This window comes from Abramis brama (genome assembly GCF_963993115.1).
Source record: "Abramis brama genome assembly, chromosome: 9".
NCBI classification, from domain to species: Eukaryota; Metazoa; Chordata; class Actinopteri; order Cypriniformes; family Leuciscidae; genus Abramis; species Abramis brama.
Genome location: NC_139971.1, coordinates 10,242,770 through 10,260,488, shown reverse-complemented (window position 1 = coordinate 10,260,488; position 17,719 = coordinate 10,242,770). Strand labels below are relative to the sequence as shown.

At 37.6% G+C, this 17,719-nt stretch overlaps 1 protein-coding gene across 9 annotated transcripts in view; it reads right to left on the bottom strand.

The window, feature by feature from the left end:
- Positions 1–8: 8 nt before the first annotated feature.
- dmxl2 (Dmx-like 2) overlaps positions 9–17,719 on the bottom strand; it is a 73,187-nt gene continuing 55,476 nt past the window's right edge. For 5 of the 9 annotated variants that reach the window (XM_084123706.1, XM_084123708.1, XM_084123709.1 and 2 more), the window contains 11 exons: positions 17,265–17,330; positions 16,754–16,840; positions 10,222–10,343; positions 10,000–10,138; positions 6,770–6,830; positions 6,564–6,691; positions 5,546–5,623; positions 5,171–5,262; positions 4,943–4,995; positions 4,156–4,373; positions 9–1,628 (listed from right to left, as the gene is read on the bottom strand). In XM_084123706.1, the coding sequence (XP_083979832.1) occupies positions 1,419–1,628; positions 4,156–4,373; positions 4,943–4,995; positions 5,171–5,262; positions 5,546–5,623; positions 6,564–6,691; positions 6,770–6,830; positions 10,000–10,138; positions 10,222–10,343; positions 16,754–16,840; positions 17,265–17,330 (1,254 nt within the window). In that variant the 3' untranslated portion in view covers positions 9–1,418. The remainder of the gene's footprint in view (positions 1,629–4,155; positions 4,374–4,942; positions 4,996–5,170; positions 5,263–5,545; positions 5,624–6,563; positions 6,692–6,769; positions 6,831–9,999; positions 10,139–10,221; positions 10,344–16,753; positions 16,841–17,264; positions 17,331–17,719) is intronic. The other 4 variants (XM_084123711.1, XM_084123713.1, XM_084123714.1 and 1 more) reach the window with 1 other exon arrangement.

Genomic DNA, 17,719 nt, shown 5'->3' with positions numbered 1-17,719 from the left:
TGGCTTAATTCAAATAAAAAGAATTTATTCAACTTACAAAGGTAAAACTTTGACCATGACAGAACTACCCGTTCCTTCGGAAATATCAACCAGTGTTTTTAGGGTTTGCATTTTTCACACACACACAGACAGATCAGGCTGTTCAATAAATACACATCAGACCATCGGTTGAACATTTAAAATACGTACAGTTGACATGGTGCCCAGCAAATCAGACAGAAACACAAATGTGATTTTAATAAACACCACATACATCAAACCAAATATACGACTATTCCAGCAGTTAAGATAAAATCAAAAACAAAATAATAATAATAAACTAAAAGCATTATTGTGTTTGTACAAGCTATTGTTGTAGATCAATTTTATATTTATATATATTTATATATATATATATATATATATTAATTCATTTAAAACTATTTTCACTTTTTACTACTCGGCCACACACAGCCAGACATTCATTTGTAAATAACAGTTTCCTCTAATAGAGCTTTTACCACTTGTAACGCAAGATTGTTATTGTTTCCCCAGATCTGAGTGCAAATATTTAGAATAGATAAAACATGAAAAAATAAATACGTAAATAAATAAAACACAAGTGTGTTGCACTTTGTCCCAGACATCTAAAACAAACCTTACATTCCTAAAGTTAAATATAAATACAAGCATTTGTAAAAGAACAAACAAAACAAAAAACAAAAAAGAGACATCAAGTAAAACAAGCAAACAAACAAACAAATACGTTGTGCAAAAACGAAACGTTGTCTGTTAAAAGTGAGAATTTCAGGGCTTGAAAGATGAAGAGGTGAAACGCGTCATTTCCAGGTGCAAGCATCATCGTCGTCGTCGTCGTCGTCTCGCATGTAACGCTTAGCTGTTTGGCTGCTACGGAAACAAGCGTGTCAACAGCAGCATGTGTGCGCGTGGAAGGAGAGGGGGTGTGTGTCTCTGGGGCCGGGCCACCAGGGTACTGTGCCATTTTACACTCCGCAAATACATTAGCAGCCAAGGAGAAAACGTACAGTAAAAACAAAATCCAACAACTGGACTTACACTGATAGCAGAAGCACAGTGCTGGTATTTTAGATGCTAAAATGGCCACAAAATGAAGACACACACACATACACACTTAAAAATGGAGCTTTGAGCACTTTTACGGAGCACGATCAATAACCTGGGAATGGAGTGCGATGACTCAAACAGCTCATGCATACGGCTTTCCTACAAACACATCATCCGGATCCGTCTCCGGGAATTACAGTACCTCGTGCGTGTTTTCCAGCGTCTTTCGTGAGGGGCGGGGGGTGGTAAAGAGATTCTGCAGCGCGAAGATATTTGTTACCGGTTTACGATTCACAGCTAAGGAAACGAAGAGGTGCCGATGAAAGCGTTAGTGTTCTACGGCAGCTCCGGCGTTAGAGGATCTGGAAAATACTGGCCGGAATGTTGTAGCGGTCGGGAAGGACCCTCATCTTCAGGGTCCCGTCGGCTCCGCAGGTGAAGATCCGGTTACCTGGGCAGGTTTCGATCTTCATCACCCCAGCGCCGATGTTTCGGAATATGGACTGCTTGGCGTGCTCTGTGCTGAAGGAGTGCATGAGACCGTGACCCGCCAACTTCCAGACCTGAACCAGAACAGGAAGACAATTATTAGCAGTGATGTCACATAATACATTTTTCACATAGACTGTAAAAAAATATGGACGTAGTATCCGTGACGTCACCCGTAGGTTTCTGAAGAGCATTTTTGAAGCCTAAAGTGGGCGGAGCCGGCCGTCGCCATCTTGGCCTTGCGTCACTCCCGGATAACAGAAAATGGGCAAAGAGGCTGAGAAATCACGCCTAAATAGCTCGACGTGATCGAGTTAGCTCAGGCTGTTAACGACTCTGGGTAATGCTATAAGGTTATGCTACTGACAGTACCAAGTATGCGACTGCACAGGGCCTTGCGCTAAAGTGACACTTGATGATGTAAAGCCAATTAAAAGTTTCTGTTTTTGCCCTTCGAAATATTATAATAGTTAAAAGACATGGCTACAAGTGAGACTGTGTATTGTGATTCTGTACTATTCTGCTAGTTGAAAATGTATTATGCAGTAACTTAATATTACTCTGAGAGAGTGTGTGTGACAGTGATTTATGTGCATACATGTCAGTCACTCTTTTTTATAGTCTATGGTCCGTCAGCGCGGCATCGCTCGTCAAGTTCGTAGAGAGCTTATTCAGTCCATTTTAAATCCTGTTTTTTTTCCTGCCTCTCAAATGGGTTAAACCATAGATATAACGTTATTGCCTATGAAGTTCAAGTAAATGCGCTATAAAATCCGCGCTCATTCATGGATGTGCATTTATTGCATGAACGGAGAAAGCGCCGACGCCTGCATGATTTCATCTGACGGTACATAAGCATATTATAATCTATATCTGTTCCGTGAGAGCAGAACGAACGAGCCTTTATTGATTTTTTTCAATTTGAAAACTCCAAAAAGCAACGAAATTGTCAGACATCCATTAGTGCATGTTCACAGAGGAAAACAACTGAAATACAGCGCTGGTTGTTCTCTCGAACGATACTCGACGACAACGACGGAATCCAAAGCCGTGGGCTTTGTACTCAAGTAATGGGTGTATTAAATTGTATGAAATAATCCCGAAAAAAAAGCACAAAACACGGCAGAGATGGCAAGTTCAGCAGCAACATTTGCTGAGGTGAAGTGACGGCTAGTAACAGCAGACAAACGGCTAGCATTGACATCAGCGACAACCCACCTGTCACTCAAGTGGCCACACCCTTAAATGCAGAAATTTAAATATTAATCAACTAAACGGATGAGTTATAAAAAAATTCACCACCCTCACAGTTGTTATGAAGGGCAAAAATAGCTGTATAGACCAAAGCCACATAGAGATCCAGGCTGTAAACATGTTTTTTTCTGCTGTAAAGTTGGTAATTTTAACATGGAGGAGATACAGATTTGACTCACTTCTGCAGCCAGCCCAAGCGGCCAGTCAATGAATTGCAGTTTAACTCACTTCTGTGTTGGTTTCAAGAGAGAGAAGGGGAGGTTGCCGCTTGATTTTTCACTGAGATTAAAGTTTCCATGAGAATATACATTATATTTTTTCTTAACCTGTTGTTTTTATTATTTAATGAATATGTAGTGCTTTAGCAAAATGTCATTTATTTCTTGCCAACTAAAAAGTTTATGGATATTGAATGGCTTTCCTGAGGTAAATGTAACATTACGTCACAGCGTTTACAAGCTGTTTTATTGACCTCTTTCAACGATTACCTGAAACACGATATATTTCGTTATGTTGTATGCATCTTTCAACATATCTTTTAATGTTCATTCATGTTTATTTTGTGCTATAACTAGTAGTAAAAAATAAGAGCTGATCAGTTCAAGTTTGTTCCGTACCGCCGCTTTGCTTAAACTGAGGCAGCAATAGCATTCTGTCATGGCACTTTAAATCGTGTCAAAACATTTATTGTTTAAAGTTCATTATAAACCTGACAGAATTTAAAGTTTAGACTTTGTTTCATATCAAAAGTAACAAAACACAAAGCTTATTGCGATTATTGGATGGAAGGCGCTACAAATAATGTTTAGTGAAGTTTATTTACGTGTGAACTGAAAACAGCTCACATAGATCTCGGTTCATCAAAATAAAGATATATTAAACAAATAAATCATATTGTCAACCCAGCCCTAGCATCCACACAGCTGACATGTTTACCTGTTGTAGCGTATCTGCTTTTTATCTGATTAAATGCCACCATTTCAGTCAATGGTTTCAGTCCTCCAAAACAATTTTTTATAAAAATTAGGGACACATTTAGAGAATCTACTGATAGGTAGCCATGAGTGCCGCATGATAGTTTGCCATTTGTATGGAGATAAAAGGTAGGCTATTGCTTGCTAGTTTGCGGTTTTCAGACACCCTACTGGAGGAGGAGATCTCAGCACTGACTTGGGGAGACACAAAACAATCATTCAATTGGTAATTTGGCCATACTTTAAATTCAGTCTATTTTTTTTTGTTTTATCAATATCAAATGTGACTGCTTTTTACGCTTTTAGCCTAAATATCCACATTATGGCAACATGAGATGATTGAGGTAACACGCGTCATTCTAGGGAAATATACCTTCATGTTCCCTTCGGCTGAGCCGGTGACGAAGAAGTCCTCAGTGGGATCCATGGCCAGTGCTTTGATGGCCGAATCATGTGCCTGGAATGTGTTGAGCAGCTGTCTCTGACGGATGTCAAAGATACAGACGAATCCCTTCCTGCCACCCGTGATGATCAGCTGCTGTTTAGGAGCATATTGAAGAACCGTTGCACCATTCTCATGGCACTGGAACGCTGGGTAAAAAAACCAAAAAAAAAACAGAATAAAACCAGGGCATCTGCAGAGTTTTTAAAATCAATTTGAAGACTATTTTTAAATGAGTACTGCATTTCAGATTCATAAGCAAATAGGCTGCGGTACACGGTCAACTGCAAAAGTCATTAAAATACTCTAGACAGGTTTTATTCAACATTTATTGAAATTGGTTTTATGTACCAATAAATCAATACATACAAATTAGAGGTTGATAGATATTTGATTTTGCTGATATGGTATTAATGTGCTTAAAGAAAGGCAATAAACAGTTCTTAGTGGGGCCCAGATAGAAACCACAAGAGTATATGTTGAATTAAATGCCAAATACAGTTTAATTGTGTAACCAAAATACAAATAATACCCAGAATGTTTTTTTATGCATACTGATTCCAACTATATATATATATATATATATATATATATATATATATATATATATATATATATATATATATATATATATATATATATATATATATAAATAGAATACAATTAAACAGAATTTTTTTTTTTAAACACGTCTTCCCTCAAAAGTCTGTGAACTCACCGTGTATCATAGAGTTACTTGGAGAGATCAGAGTGTCCCATAAACAAACATTCCTGTGGAGAAAGGGAAACATTTCCTTAAAACGTAATATACAGTCTATTTATATATATATATATATATATATATATATATATATATATATATATATATATATATATATACAGTATATATATTTATATTATATATAGTCTCTTTCAGTATGACATTAAGATAAATCATTTAACTGACCTGCCATCGTTGGACTGTCCCGCTGTGGCGATCAGACTGGAGGATGTAATGAAGGCAAAATCACAGCAGCTTTTACTGTGGCACTGCCAGCTCTGAGACAGACACACACAGATGATTATTACTTCACACATAAACTATCAAACCAATGACTATTTATTAGTAAAGTTAGTTGTTTCGGGAAAAGTTCAGATGACACATGCTTTGTTATTATACAGTATCTAATTCAAAGACACTGTTAAGTGTGGTCTTAATGTCACAATATTTGTATGCCTCTGTATAAAATAAGGTAATTATTTAACACGTTGAAGGCAGACGTTAGATGCTAGTGACCGTCGGTAATAGAAGGCGTGTGTGATACAAAGACAAGGCTCTTACCAAATACGGTTTGGGGTTTGCGGAGGTCTGATTGACTTGCCAGAGGCTCAAAAAGCCCTCACCATCTGCAACGCCACACTGCACAGACAGAAAGAATGGAGGCATTTAAGAATGCAGACAGTATTTTAAGCTGCGTATTACATAATGATTCAAATGCAGTACAGAAGGAACAACAGGACGCCTTTTCCTCTCATTACATAACACCGCACAGACAATAATAAACACAGCACTGACATATTCACTCTATTCAATGGAAACAACAGCACATAAATGAGCCTGGAAATTATTATACAATACATAAGTAATAGTTACCAGCAGTCAATATTTTTGCTGTGCATTTTCAATAAATGCTGTGTAAAATAAGATAAATAAATTTTGATAAAAATTAAGGTGTTGCAGTCCGCTTCATTTCCACCCGCCGAGGCTTCCCTACCGACATCTTATCGTGGTGGTATTCAGTGTAGTATAGTATCACAGGTATCTCAACACAAGTTCCTAATTTATTGAATCTTTTTCTGTTATAATCTGTATATAATTTATAAATAAATTAATTATTTATAAATTTAAATAATTAAATTTATCTTAAATTAAGATAAAAAAATAAAAAATGCTGTGTTAAATTTATTACATTTATTATTGGTTATCAATAAATTGTATCATAAGTTTATATATTTAAAATTCTTAACATGCAATTGTTTTAATACAATTTTTATTGTGTAATTATTTTTAAAAAGTACTTATAATTACATATGTAATTAAATAAAAAAATATGAAGTTTTATTAATAAGATTATTTAATAAGAAAAAAACAAAAGTAGAAGAATCGTTTTGGAATGGGATCATGAGGTGCCTAAAGATTCCCACCCCTACTATACAATGTTTTATTGCTTATCTTTGTTGAATAATACAGAAGATAAAGAGCTTAAAAAAATATTGGTTTGGACCGCAATATTGGTCCAAAAAATCGGAATTCGATTATTTTCCAAAATCGTTCAGCCCTATAATGGATGCTTCAATACCTTGTTGCCCTGTGAGTTGAAATAGAGGCGTGTGACCCGAGCGTTTCCGGCCTGTCTGAAACAGATCAGCTGCTGTGGACGATTCCACTCAAACATCCTCACACTGCCGTCCTGAGCTCCCGTCATATCTGCAAACATCACAAAGAAGTCAACTGGAGTTTCATCAAAACCCTACAGTGTTTGTGTGTGAAATAAGAGACACTTACAGTACTGATAGATGGGATGAGACGTCATTCTCTTCACGTTATTCAGGTTCCTCTTCATGATCTGACAGAAATGACACGCACAGTTAAACACACCAGAGATTCTCTCAAACACACACACACAAACCACAATTTATTCATATTTTACAGTACAATTCACAATACTATATAGTCTGATTTAGCAAAAGGATCTGTTTGTATAGTTCATTTCAAATGAATGAATAAATAAATTCATAAATAACAGTGTCAGTAGCATCTGATAGCATCCCTGTTCCATATACCACCACAATACTCTTTGTGCAAGGCATTCAAATGACTGTTTTTGTGTTAGATCTTTGTTAATAGTTTGTATGAATTACACATTCAAAATGATAACGCATTCAATTCTGATAGCTGTTTGACTACTTGAATTGATCAGTAGCATGTAGGGCTTGCTTCTACAGTTTGAAAGTAGTTTCCCCATGTTGATTGTGTCATCTTTATCAACTGTGAATGAGAACAGATTGGAGGCTGATGACGCAGGTCTGTACCTTGGGCCGCTCGGACTGTCTGCGGTTTACTCCACCACCTCCAAACGCTCTTATCAGCTCAATACAGACTCATCAAGAGCTCTGTTGAGACCACGACTCACTGTTTGTATCAGCAGAACTGCTGATAACAGCCAAAAGAAAACACTCAGTAGCCGCTCTTCATCTGTGGTTGGAGATCTGTGGGAACGTGACCGGCATGAACCTGCTTCAGTGTGCGCGCATGTACAGTGGGGCCCAAAACCTGAGACGACTAGTCAAAATGCTTGTTTTTCTAATATAATACAAACTTTTACATTACAAATTATATTCTTTGCTTAAAGCGTAACTCTCGCCAAAATGCAACCTAGAGTCTTTTTGTGAATCTTAAACTTTCGTTTAAAAGCATAATTAGAATGGAAACGCCACTTTTAAGTTTGACCGTATTTTCGTTTTCGGTCAAATTGCTTTTGAATGGGAGTGCTTGGGGCACTTCTATGATAGCAACAAAATCGCTATTTTTAAAACACTAAGAAGGCTCGACACAACATGAAACTTATCGTGAAACAACATGAAACAACGTATCACCAGGGGCTCTACACATGAACTCGAGCATTGAGAACATTGTGTACACAGAGTTTACTAAAAAGAAAGATTTTGAACAACTCACTGTAGCTGTGTCCGCCGGCATTTTGTCAGTCAAAAATAGTCGATCTCCGAATGCAATGTAACAGGGAGGAGAGTAAAGATGGAAAGCTCCTAAAGCTTATAAATTCACAGATAATTTGTTGTTTTGTCGTTAGAGAAAATCAATTTTGGCCTTGTATTTGAAAAAGGATCCTCATATAAGAAACAATACTAAAATTCAGAGTCAGTTCATTCGCATTCGGAGATCGACTATTTTTGACTGACAAAATGCCGGCGGACAACTCTTTTTAGTAAACTCTGTGTACACAAGCAATGTTCTCAATGCTCGAGTTCATGTGTAGAGCCCCTGGTGATACTTCGAGCAAAGTTTCATGTTGTGTCGAGCCTTCTTAGTGTTTTAAAAATAGCGATTTTGATGCTATTATAGAAGTGCCCCTAGCACTCCCATTCAAAAGGCAATTTGACCCAAAGACGAAAATACGGTCAAACTTAAAAGTGGTGTTTCCATTCTAATTATGCTTTTACACGAAAGTAGATTAACAAAAAGCATTTTGCATTTTGGCGAGAGTTGCGCTTTAATTACTTGAGTGAATAGTTAAATTGAAAAAAAGAACATGAATTAATTTGAGTATTTGGTTTGCAGTACCGAAACCAGAGGATCATGTTCTCCAGCATGAATTAAGAACCTTTTGAAGAGCATCTTATGCTTTAGTACAAGCAAGAAAATTTGACCTTCTGCACAAAAGATGTCCACAGATGTACAAATGTCACAAATTTGCTTATGTGATTAGTAAAATATAAACATAGACTAGAAATGTAATTTTTTCTTCATTTTATATAATATATTAATTTAAAATGTCTTTCGTTTTAAAGGGGCTAAGCAACCATTTTCATGTATTAATTGCTTTTTTATTGTCAATGTGTGAACAGCTTGTAACAAAACTCCCCTAGACCTTCCCCAACTCCCTAGGTTGCCAATGAAAGCCTGTAGACTGATTTTTATGTTAAGGACTCGGGCCGGTTTTGCCGGGAAAATTAAAAGGATGCGACGTTTACGTGCGCTCCCGAGAGCCTCTTTCCGTTCTGTGATGCATAAAACGAATGCTTAATACAATATTCAGGATAATGCCGAAAGAGCCATTCTGTACTGTAATGTCAATGTGTCATGCAAAGAAAATGGATTAATTCTAGATCTAAAGTCTATAGTCTAAAATATACTATAAAGTTACACTGTTATGAAAGTTTGATTGTAATGACCTCATCTGTTGACATGATGCTGGTGAATTGCAGAGCTCATGCAAACATATGATGATGATCATGCTTAACTGCAGTTTTCTCACCACTGTCATTGTTATTGAGAGGAAAGCACAAAGCACATATTTACATATTCTTCTAAACGTCGCTCTCAGCAGCACGGACGGCGTTAGGATGTTCGTTAATAGTATGTTGCTACAAAGGTGGTATATTGCTGAAATAGTAATAGTATATTCATATTAGTATATTGCTGCAAACTTCTTTTTACTTTGCGAAGAACTCCTTGAATTGTGTTCAGTCTCTTGCAGGTTACGTGTGCACTGTGCACGAGTGTGAACACGAAAAAATAAGTTGCTGGCTGCAATTCACTTAACGGCCACCAGTGTCAGCAATGACAAGGGTTTCAGAATTCTACATACAGCCTCCTTAAATTTTTCTAAATCTTAAAATGCTCTTTATTTACAGATTTAGTAAAAAAATATCCTCAGTGAGATCTGAAACTTGTTGGTCATGACATATTAATGTTCCAATTAGTATTAAAATATTTTCTTTTTGTTTGTCAGAATTGTGTTTGTTTGTTAGCGTGTGCCAGCTTCCACAGATATTTCATAAGTTAAAATGTAATAGTTATTTACATTAAAAATCGATGTAAGATTTTTCTGGTTGGACAGGCCTGGGAAATAAAATTGGGTTTAAAGATTGATTTAGATAGTTGGGAAGAATGCCCTTGGAACATGCACGTTCTACATGTATATAATAAAGGATCTTCATTTGTTAACTTTCTTTAATGCAGTTTATTTACAGACAGGAAACAGTCTAACATACCACACTGGCACCCATGCTGGTCTGCCCACTGCCCAACCAGGGCATGGAGGAGGACGCTGCCATCTGTTGGGGGGCAAAGGGACCGGCGCTGGCCTGGGCGATGTTGGTGTGAGACGAGCGGTAATCCACATCATCAGAGCTATACAGAGAAAACAAGATGCTCATAGCAATCCTTTCAAAGCTGTCAGCTGAATGTTCCAAACACACAGACAGGTGACAAACCTGCGAGACTCCTTGTCAAATTCTTCTCCGATCCAGGTGTAAGGCTGAGCTGCGAGCAGCGTGGACACGTCCACTTCCTGGACATCATGAGTGGACGCCAGCACTATTTCATTAGTGTTAGCCTGAGATAAGAACACAAACACAAAAGTTAAATGGGATGTTAAAACATGATTTTTATATTGATCTTTTGAAAGACTTGTAGTATTCAGCAATAAAAAAAAAAAATGCATTGTTGAGAGAAGAGAAAAAAACAAGTCACATCAGTTTATAAGTCGCATTTTATCACATTCAGAAATACAGTACCTGTCAAAAGTTTGAAACATTAATTTTGTTTTCGAAAGAAGTCTCTTATGCTCACCAAGCCTTTATTTTTATCAAAATGCAGTAAACATTAATATTGAAAAATATTATTACAAATTAATGAAATAACTGTTTTCTGTAACTGTAATTTATTCCTATGATGGAAACTACTCTGCAAAAAAGACAGTCCCCCTTCAGTCTCCCTTTGTACTTGCATTTAAATTAATCATTTGATATAATGCACTTATTGTGAATGTGTACATACATGTTTTTACATTGTACTTGGATTTAAAAAAAATATCTGCATGTAAGTACAGCTGTAATTTCTGTAATTACACCTTAACCCACCATTAAACCTAACCATACCACCAAACCTGCCCTAACCTTACCCATTCCCCACAGCAGCAAAATTGTTTTGCAATCAATTATGAACACAATAAGAACATTGTACATATTTTCTGCTGTAAGTACATAGTAGTTAAAGACACCTAAAATAAAGTACGATCAAAGATTCAACGTGTAGTAGTCCACTGGAAAAACTCATGGAATATTGGAATATTATCAAGGAAAACTAGTTGAGCAGCTCACAAAACAAAATACAAAGCCGACATAAGACTTAGTCTAAATTTATGGGCTCGCATTCAGCACTCATTTATAGTGGAAACAAGGCTTTTTACTTCACTTGTGCCCCAATATCTCTACATAAAACAGCAAGCTTCACATGCAAAAACAATGTGTTTGGCAAACCACCATGATGGGGCGGCTGTCACACAGACCGGCACAGCCCTACTGTACAACTTTTTTATGTTTGGCAATTTGACGATGAACAGGCTGCGATGTCAAATTATGCTAGAACTGATATGTTGTGTGTGCTTTTTGATTTAATTGCATTATACAGTACAAGTAGTACGGTGTCTTGAGAGCGTCATATAATTTATAATAACATTATTGATAATGATCATTTCTTATCTACACAACTGTAGTTAATAAATGATGACGAATGCGCATGTGTCGCGTCTGAACGGGTTTGTTGTCTTTGGAGCTCCATCGATTTGATTTATAATTCTTGCTTTTTCTCTTTAAACTCACTTACAACGAACATTTTCTACTTTTCCTCACTGAGAAGCACTGCTGCTCAAACCTCATAGTTACAACGCGGACTGTTGAGCAGACGCGTCTCAAGCCTATTAGTGATCCAACATCGGTTCCTCCTGTGGATCACGGCTGAACGCGTCTTCTCCACACTCACTTACAAACAAACATTTTTTTCGCCTATCGTGCGTCTACTCTACACCCGTACCACTAAAAAGACGGATTATATCCAAGACTTCAGTCATAAATTAGTATTAATATTGATAGCATCACTGGTAGCGTCGTTGCTAACTTACTGTCCATCTGTTAAAATGGCGAATATATCAGATGTAAGTAGTCTACCTTTTGGTGCAGGTGAGGACACATTTGAGCTGCACGCACTGCAGTCTGAGCTGGAAGCTGTTGAGAAACAGATCCACGACCTTAGACAAGCAGACAAGCCGAGCTGATAGACCGGCGTTTAGCTCTTGAAACATCACGCGCCGATGCACACAAATCAGTTATTAACGTTACTAACCCGCTGACTCCGACCTCGTCTACTCCGTGCGTTTCTCAACATCGGTCCCGAGCGCCGAGGTCGCGATCAGCCATGGTCTCGTTCACTTCGGCTCCAACACGCCACCACGAAGCCTGGATGGTTCCGCAGCGGAAGACGCGAGTCAGGTCTAGACCAAGAAGACTCTCTCCGACCCTCCCGGTTTTCGAGATATATCCACCCAAAACCGCTTCTCCCCTCTTTGCGAAACAGAACGCGATGCTGTGATCATCGGCGATTCCATCGTTCGGCACGTACACGCTATGTTAGGTAAAAGTAAGGTGCACAGTCACTGCCTTCCTGCTGCTCGTGTTTCTGAAATCGCTGCTCGCGTTCCTGAGATTCTGAATGGTGACAAGCGCGTCGGAACTGTGGTCCTGCACGCGGGAGTGAACGACATCAGGCTGCGCCAGACGGAGGTTCTGAAGAAAGACTTCAGGAATCTGATCGATACGGTACGCAGCACATCGCCTGAAACAACGATAATTGTGTCAGGACCGCTTCCCACGTACCGACTAGGACATGAAAAGTTTAGTAGATTATTCGCGCTAAATGAATGGTTAATGTCATGGTGCAATGAGCAGAAACTGCTCTTTGTAAATAATTGGAATCTGTTTTGGGAGCGTCCTAGGCTTTTCCGTGCTGATGGCTTACACCCAAGCAGATTCGGAGCGGATCTTCTGTCGGATAACATCTCCAAAATGTTAAATACCTTTTGACTAGTAACCAAAAGTCCAAATCATAGTCTCTGCTGCACCAATTTAACTGATATAAATACTAGTGTAGAACATTGCATAGAAACTGTGTCTATTCCTCGTTTAATGAGATCAAATAATAAATTTACTGCAGGATCTAGGAAAAATCTAATTGTTATTAAAACAGAAAATATTGCTATTAGTAAACAAAAACAATTTCTAAAGCTAGGTCTCCTAAACATTAGATCACTCACACCTAAGGCAGTTATTGTAAATGAAATCGATGTACTTTGCCTTACTGAAACCTGGCTTAAACCAAATGATTATTTCGGTCTAAATGAGTCTACCCCAGCAGGATACTCCTATAAGCATGAGCCCCGTCTGATTGGTCGTGGCGGCGGTGTTGCAACAATCTATAGAGATATTCTCAATGTTACTCAGAAAACGGGTTATAAGTTTATTTCGTTTGAAGTACTTGTACTAAATGCTACGCTCTTAGATGTTAGAAAAACTTCCCTATTATCTCTAGCCTTGGCTACCGTATATAGACCGCCTGGGCCTTACGCTGATTTCCTAAAAGAGTTTGCAGATTTTCTCTCAGACCTATTAGTCAATGTCGATAAAGCATTAATTGTTGGAGATTTTAACATACACGTAGATAATCCAAATGATGCGTTAGGGGCTGCGTTTACAGATTTATTAAACTCCTTTGGGGTCAAGCAAAACGTTACCGGACCAACTCATCGTTTTAATCATACACTCGATTTAATTATATCACATGGAACCGATCCAACCGATATAGATATCATTCCACAAAGTGATGATGTCACTGACCATTACATGGTAACTTGCATATTACGTACTCCTGTAATATATAATGCTGTGCCGCGTTATCAATCAGGCAGAACAATCCTTCCATCCACCATAGATAATTTTTCAAATTGCTTATCTGATCTGTCTCAGCTGCTCAGTGAACCCAAACAAACAGATGAACTAGAGGAATTAACTAGCACTATGAGCACCATTCTCTCTGGAAAATTGAATATTGTTGCACCCATTAGATTAAAAAAGGTCAGAGAGAAAAGTAAAGCACCATGGTACAACAATACTATGCATGTTCTAAAGAGAGAAACCCGTAATTTAGAGCGTAAATGGAAACAAACTAATTTAGATGTCTTTAGAATCGCATGGAAAGACAGTATGTCAAGTTATAAAAAGGCCCTAAAAGCGGCCAGGGCTGAGCACCTCCGCAAACTAATAGAAAACAACCAAAACAATCCTAGGTTTTTATTTACCACCATGGCTAGACTAACAAATAAACAGATGTCACCTGAACAAAATATTCTGTTACAGTTTAGTAGTAATGATTTCATGAAGTTCTTCACTGAGAAAATAGAAAACATCAGAACCACAATTTTAAACGTTCAATCCTCAATCGCGCCTTATAATTCAGCCTCAATTATCACCCCGCAAGAACAATTACAGTGCTTTACAACTATAGAACAAAAAGATTTAAATAAACTTATCACTTCATCTAAAACAACAACATGTTCATTAGATCCTATACCAACTAAACTACTGAAAGAAGTGTTACCTATAGTGGAAGAGCCTCTCCTCAATATTATTAACTCATCTTTATCTTTAGGTCATGTTCCAAGAACATTTAAACTGGCATTTATAAAACCTCTCATTAAGAAACCACAATTAGACCCGCATAATCTAGCAAATTATAGACCCATTTCAAATCTTCCTTTTATGTCTAAAATACTAGAAAAAGTGGTGTCCGCTCAACTGGGCTCTTTCTTGCAAGAAAATGACATCTATGAAAAGTTTCAGTCTGGATTCAGACCGCATCATAGGACTGAAACTGCGCTCGTTAAAATTACAAATGATTTACTTTTAGGATCTGACCAAGGCTGCATCTCAATACTAGTTTTACTTGATCTTAGTGCTGCGTTCGATACTATAGATCACACAATACTCTTAGATCGACTACAAAATTATACTGGTGTTCAAGGACAAGCATTAAGTTGGTTCAGATCATACTTATCTGACCGCTACCATTTTGTCTATTTAAATGGAGAAAAATCCAGTAAACTATGGAGTGCCGCAGGGATCTGTGTTAGGCCCTCTGTTATTCTCAATATATATATGCTGCCACTTGGAAATATTATAAGGAAACATGGAATTAGTTTCCATTGTTATGCTGATGACACTCAAATCTATATTTCATCACGGCCAGATGAAAACGCTAAATTATCCAAATTGACAGAGTGTGTTAAAGATATAAAAGATTGGATGACGCGCAATTTTCTTTTATTAAATCCAGACAAGACAGAGGTACTAATCATCGGTTCAAAAAACCGCCCACAAAACCTCTCAAACTACAACTTTAACATAGTAGGATGTCCTGTAACTTTATCCTCTACAGTAAAAGACCTGGGTGTTATACTAGACTGCAACCTGTCTTTTGAAAATCATATTTCATATGTTACAAGAACAGCCTTTTTCCACCTTAGAAACATTGCTAAGCTACGTAACATGCTATCAGTTTCTGATGCAGAAAAATTAGTTCATGCATTCATGACCTCGAGACTAGATTACTGTAATGCTTTATTAGCCGGTTGTCCTGCATCCTCAATAAACAAGCTACAGTTAGTCCAAAATGCCGCCGCTAGAGTTCTTACTAGATCAAGAAAATATGATCATATAACACCAATTTTATCATCACTACATTGGTTACCTATAAAGTTCCGTATTAATTACAAGGTATTGCTACTGACTTACAAAGCCCTAAACGGCTTAGCTCCAGTCTATTTAACGGATCTTCTATCGCCCTATAATCCATCGTGCTCTTTAAGATCACTAAATTCGAGGCTTTTAGTCATACCTAGGATATCCAGATCCACCAAAGGAGGGAGAGCATTTTCACATTTAGCTCCAAAACTCTGGAATAGTCTTCCTGATACTGTTCGTTGTTCAGACTCGCTCTCCCAGTTTAAAACTAGATTAAAGACGCATCTCTTCAGCCAGGCATTCATATAATACTTTTAATCTTACAGTTAAATCCGTCCTCTAGTTCATAAACGCCAGAGGAGAACTGGCCCCCGACTGAGCCTGGGTTCTCCCAAGTTTTTTTTTTTTCTTCATTAGGTCACCTGATGGAGTTTTTCGGTTCCTTGCCACTGTTGCCTTTGGCTTGCTCAGTTGGGGATATTTGATTTAATTAATCAATCAACAATACTATTGATCAGCATTACCAGACGTGGACGTTTTCCACTAGAAACAAGCATTGATGTATTATTTTAATTTAATACTGTGAAGCTGCTTTGATACAATCTGTATTGTGAAAAGCGCTATATAAATAAACTTGACTTGACTTGACTTAAATGTGCTAATAAATGGTAATTTAAATGAAGGTCATATTAAACATAAATCAAAATGAACAGACTTATTAAGAGGAAAATGTATTAGAAATATAATTGTTGGGGGGAAAAAAATAGTTGAGCTACATGCACTTGTATTTAGAGTCCTCCACATGTGGTTTGAGGTATTAGTAATTAATTATGAACTAATCAACAATGAAAACTGTTTTCACAACCATTAGCTTATTGACATATGGCTGCCCACAGTTACGTATCAACATATATTTAGTATGGTCTGCACCGATCAACAACTGCCAGTTATTAACAGTTGTGTTAAAGTTACATTAGCAAAAACAGTGTGATGACTTCTAAAGGTCTGAGAGAAAGCAGTCAAAGGTCACGAAAAAGTGAATTTCAACCTTTATTGTGTAGAAAACTAATATTAAAAGTGGACTTTAAAAGTGGAAAAATAAACAAAACAACAACTTCCAAATGTCTAGAACAGACTCGGTCTATAATAGAACTAGAAATCGAAATTTCCTAACCTTGTTAATGGCAAATGCCATGATGATGTCAGATTCTTTATGGATGATTTTGGCTTTGCCTCCAGGGTAACCCATATCAGCCTCCACCTGTAACATAACACACACACATATATAAACACACACTCACATTAGTCTGTTCTGCTGCTCTGCTGTTTTTCTAATAATTTCCCAATCACATCCACACACACACAGCAGCAGCAGGAAGTTTGCTGACATGCAGTTGAGACCATGTACACACCTCCACAGAAGGCAAAACATGAATTAATCGCTGTTATTGCCTGATCTTCAAAAAAGGTGTCTGAAGCAGAATCCGTCTGATAAACCACTTTCAGTGCCGTCGGTGGTTAGTGAGGAAGAGCAGTGCTGAGCCAGACGAGTTAGGGAACGTGAGGAAAGAGACGAACGTGTGTGTGTGTGTGTGTGTGAGGTCACAGAAGGTTAACAGAGGACAGAAGCTTAAAGCTTTAAGAGGGTTTCACAGAGAGACGAGTCCCATTCTGTGTCTCAGTACCTTGTTGGTTTTGCGAGCTCCAGTAATGCCGTTTTGTATGAGGTGGTCCACATGATCATCTAAAGACTACACAATACACACCACAACACACACAAACATTAACAAACACACACGGGGCACAGCACAAAAACACATGCACGAGTGATAGACAGATGGAGAAAAAACAAATGAAATAATAAAGAGCAAAATGAATCTCATTTGGAGCTTCGTCAGAGAGAGATGGCTTTGAGATAACATGCACATTCCCTGCAGTGTCTGTGTCAGTACTTACCCTCAACATATAAGATGGCTACTTTCTAAAGTTCTATATTTTTTTATTTTACCACATGATAAACATCTTGATTAAAAAAAATAATCTCTTGAAGTTCCTCCATACCTTTAATGACAACTAAATCTCAGCAGTCATACATTTTGGTTTGGGACTCATACTTAAAAAAAAAAAAAAAAAAAAAAAG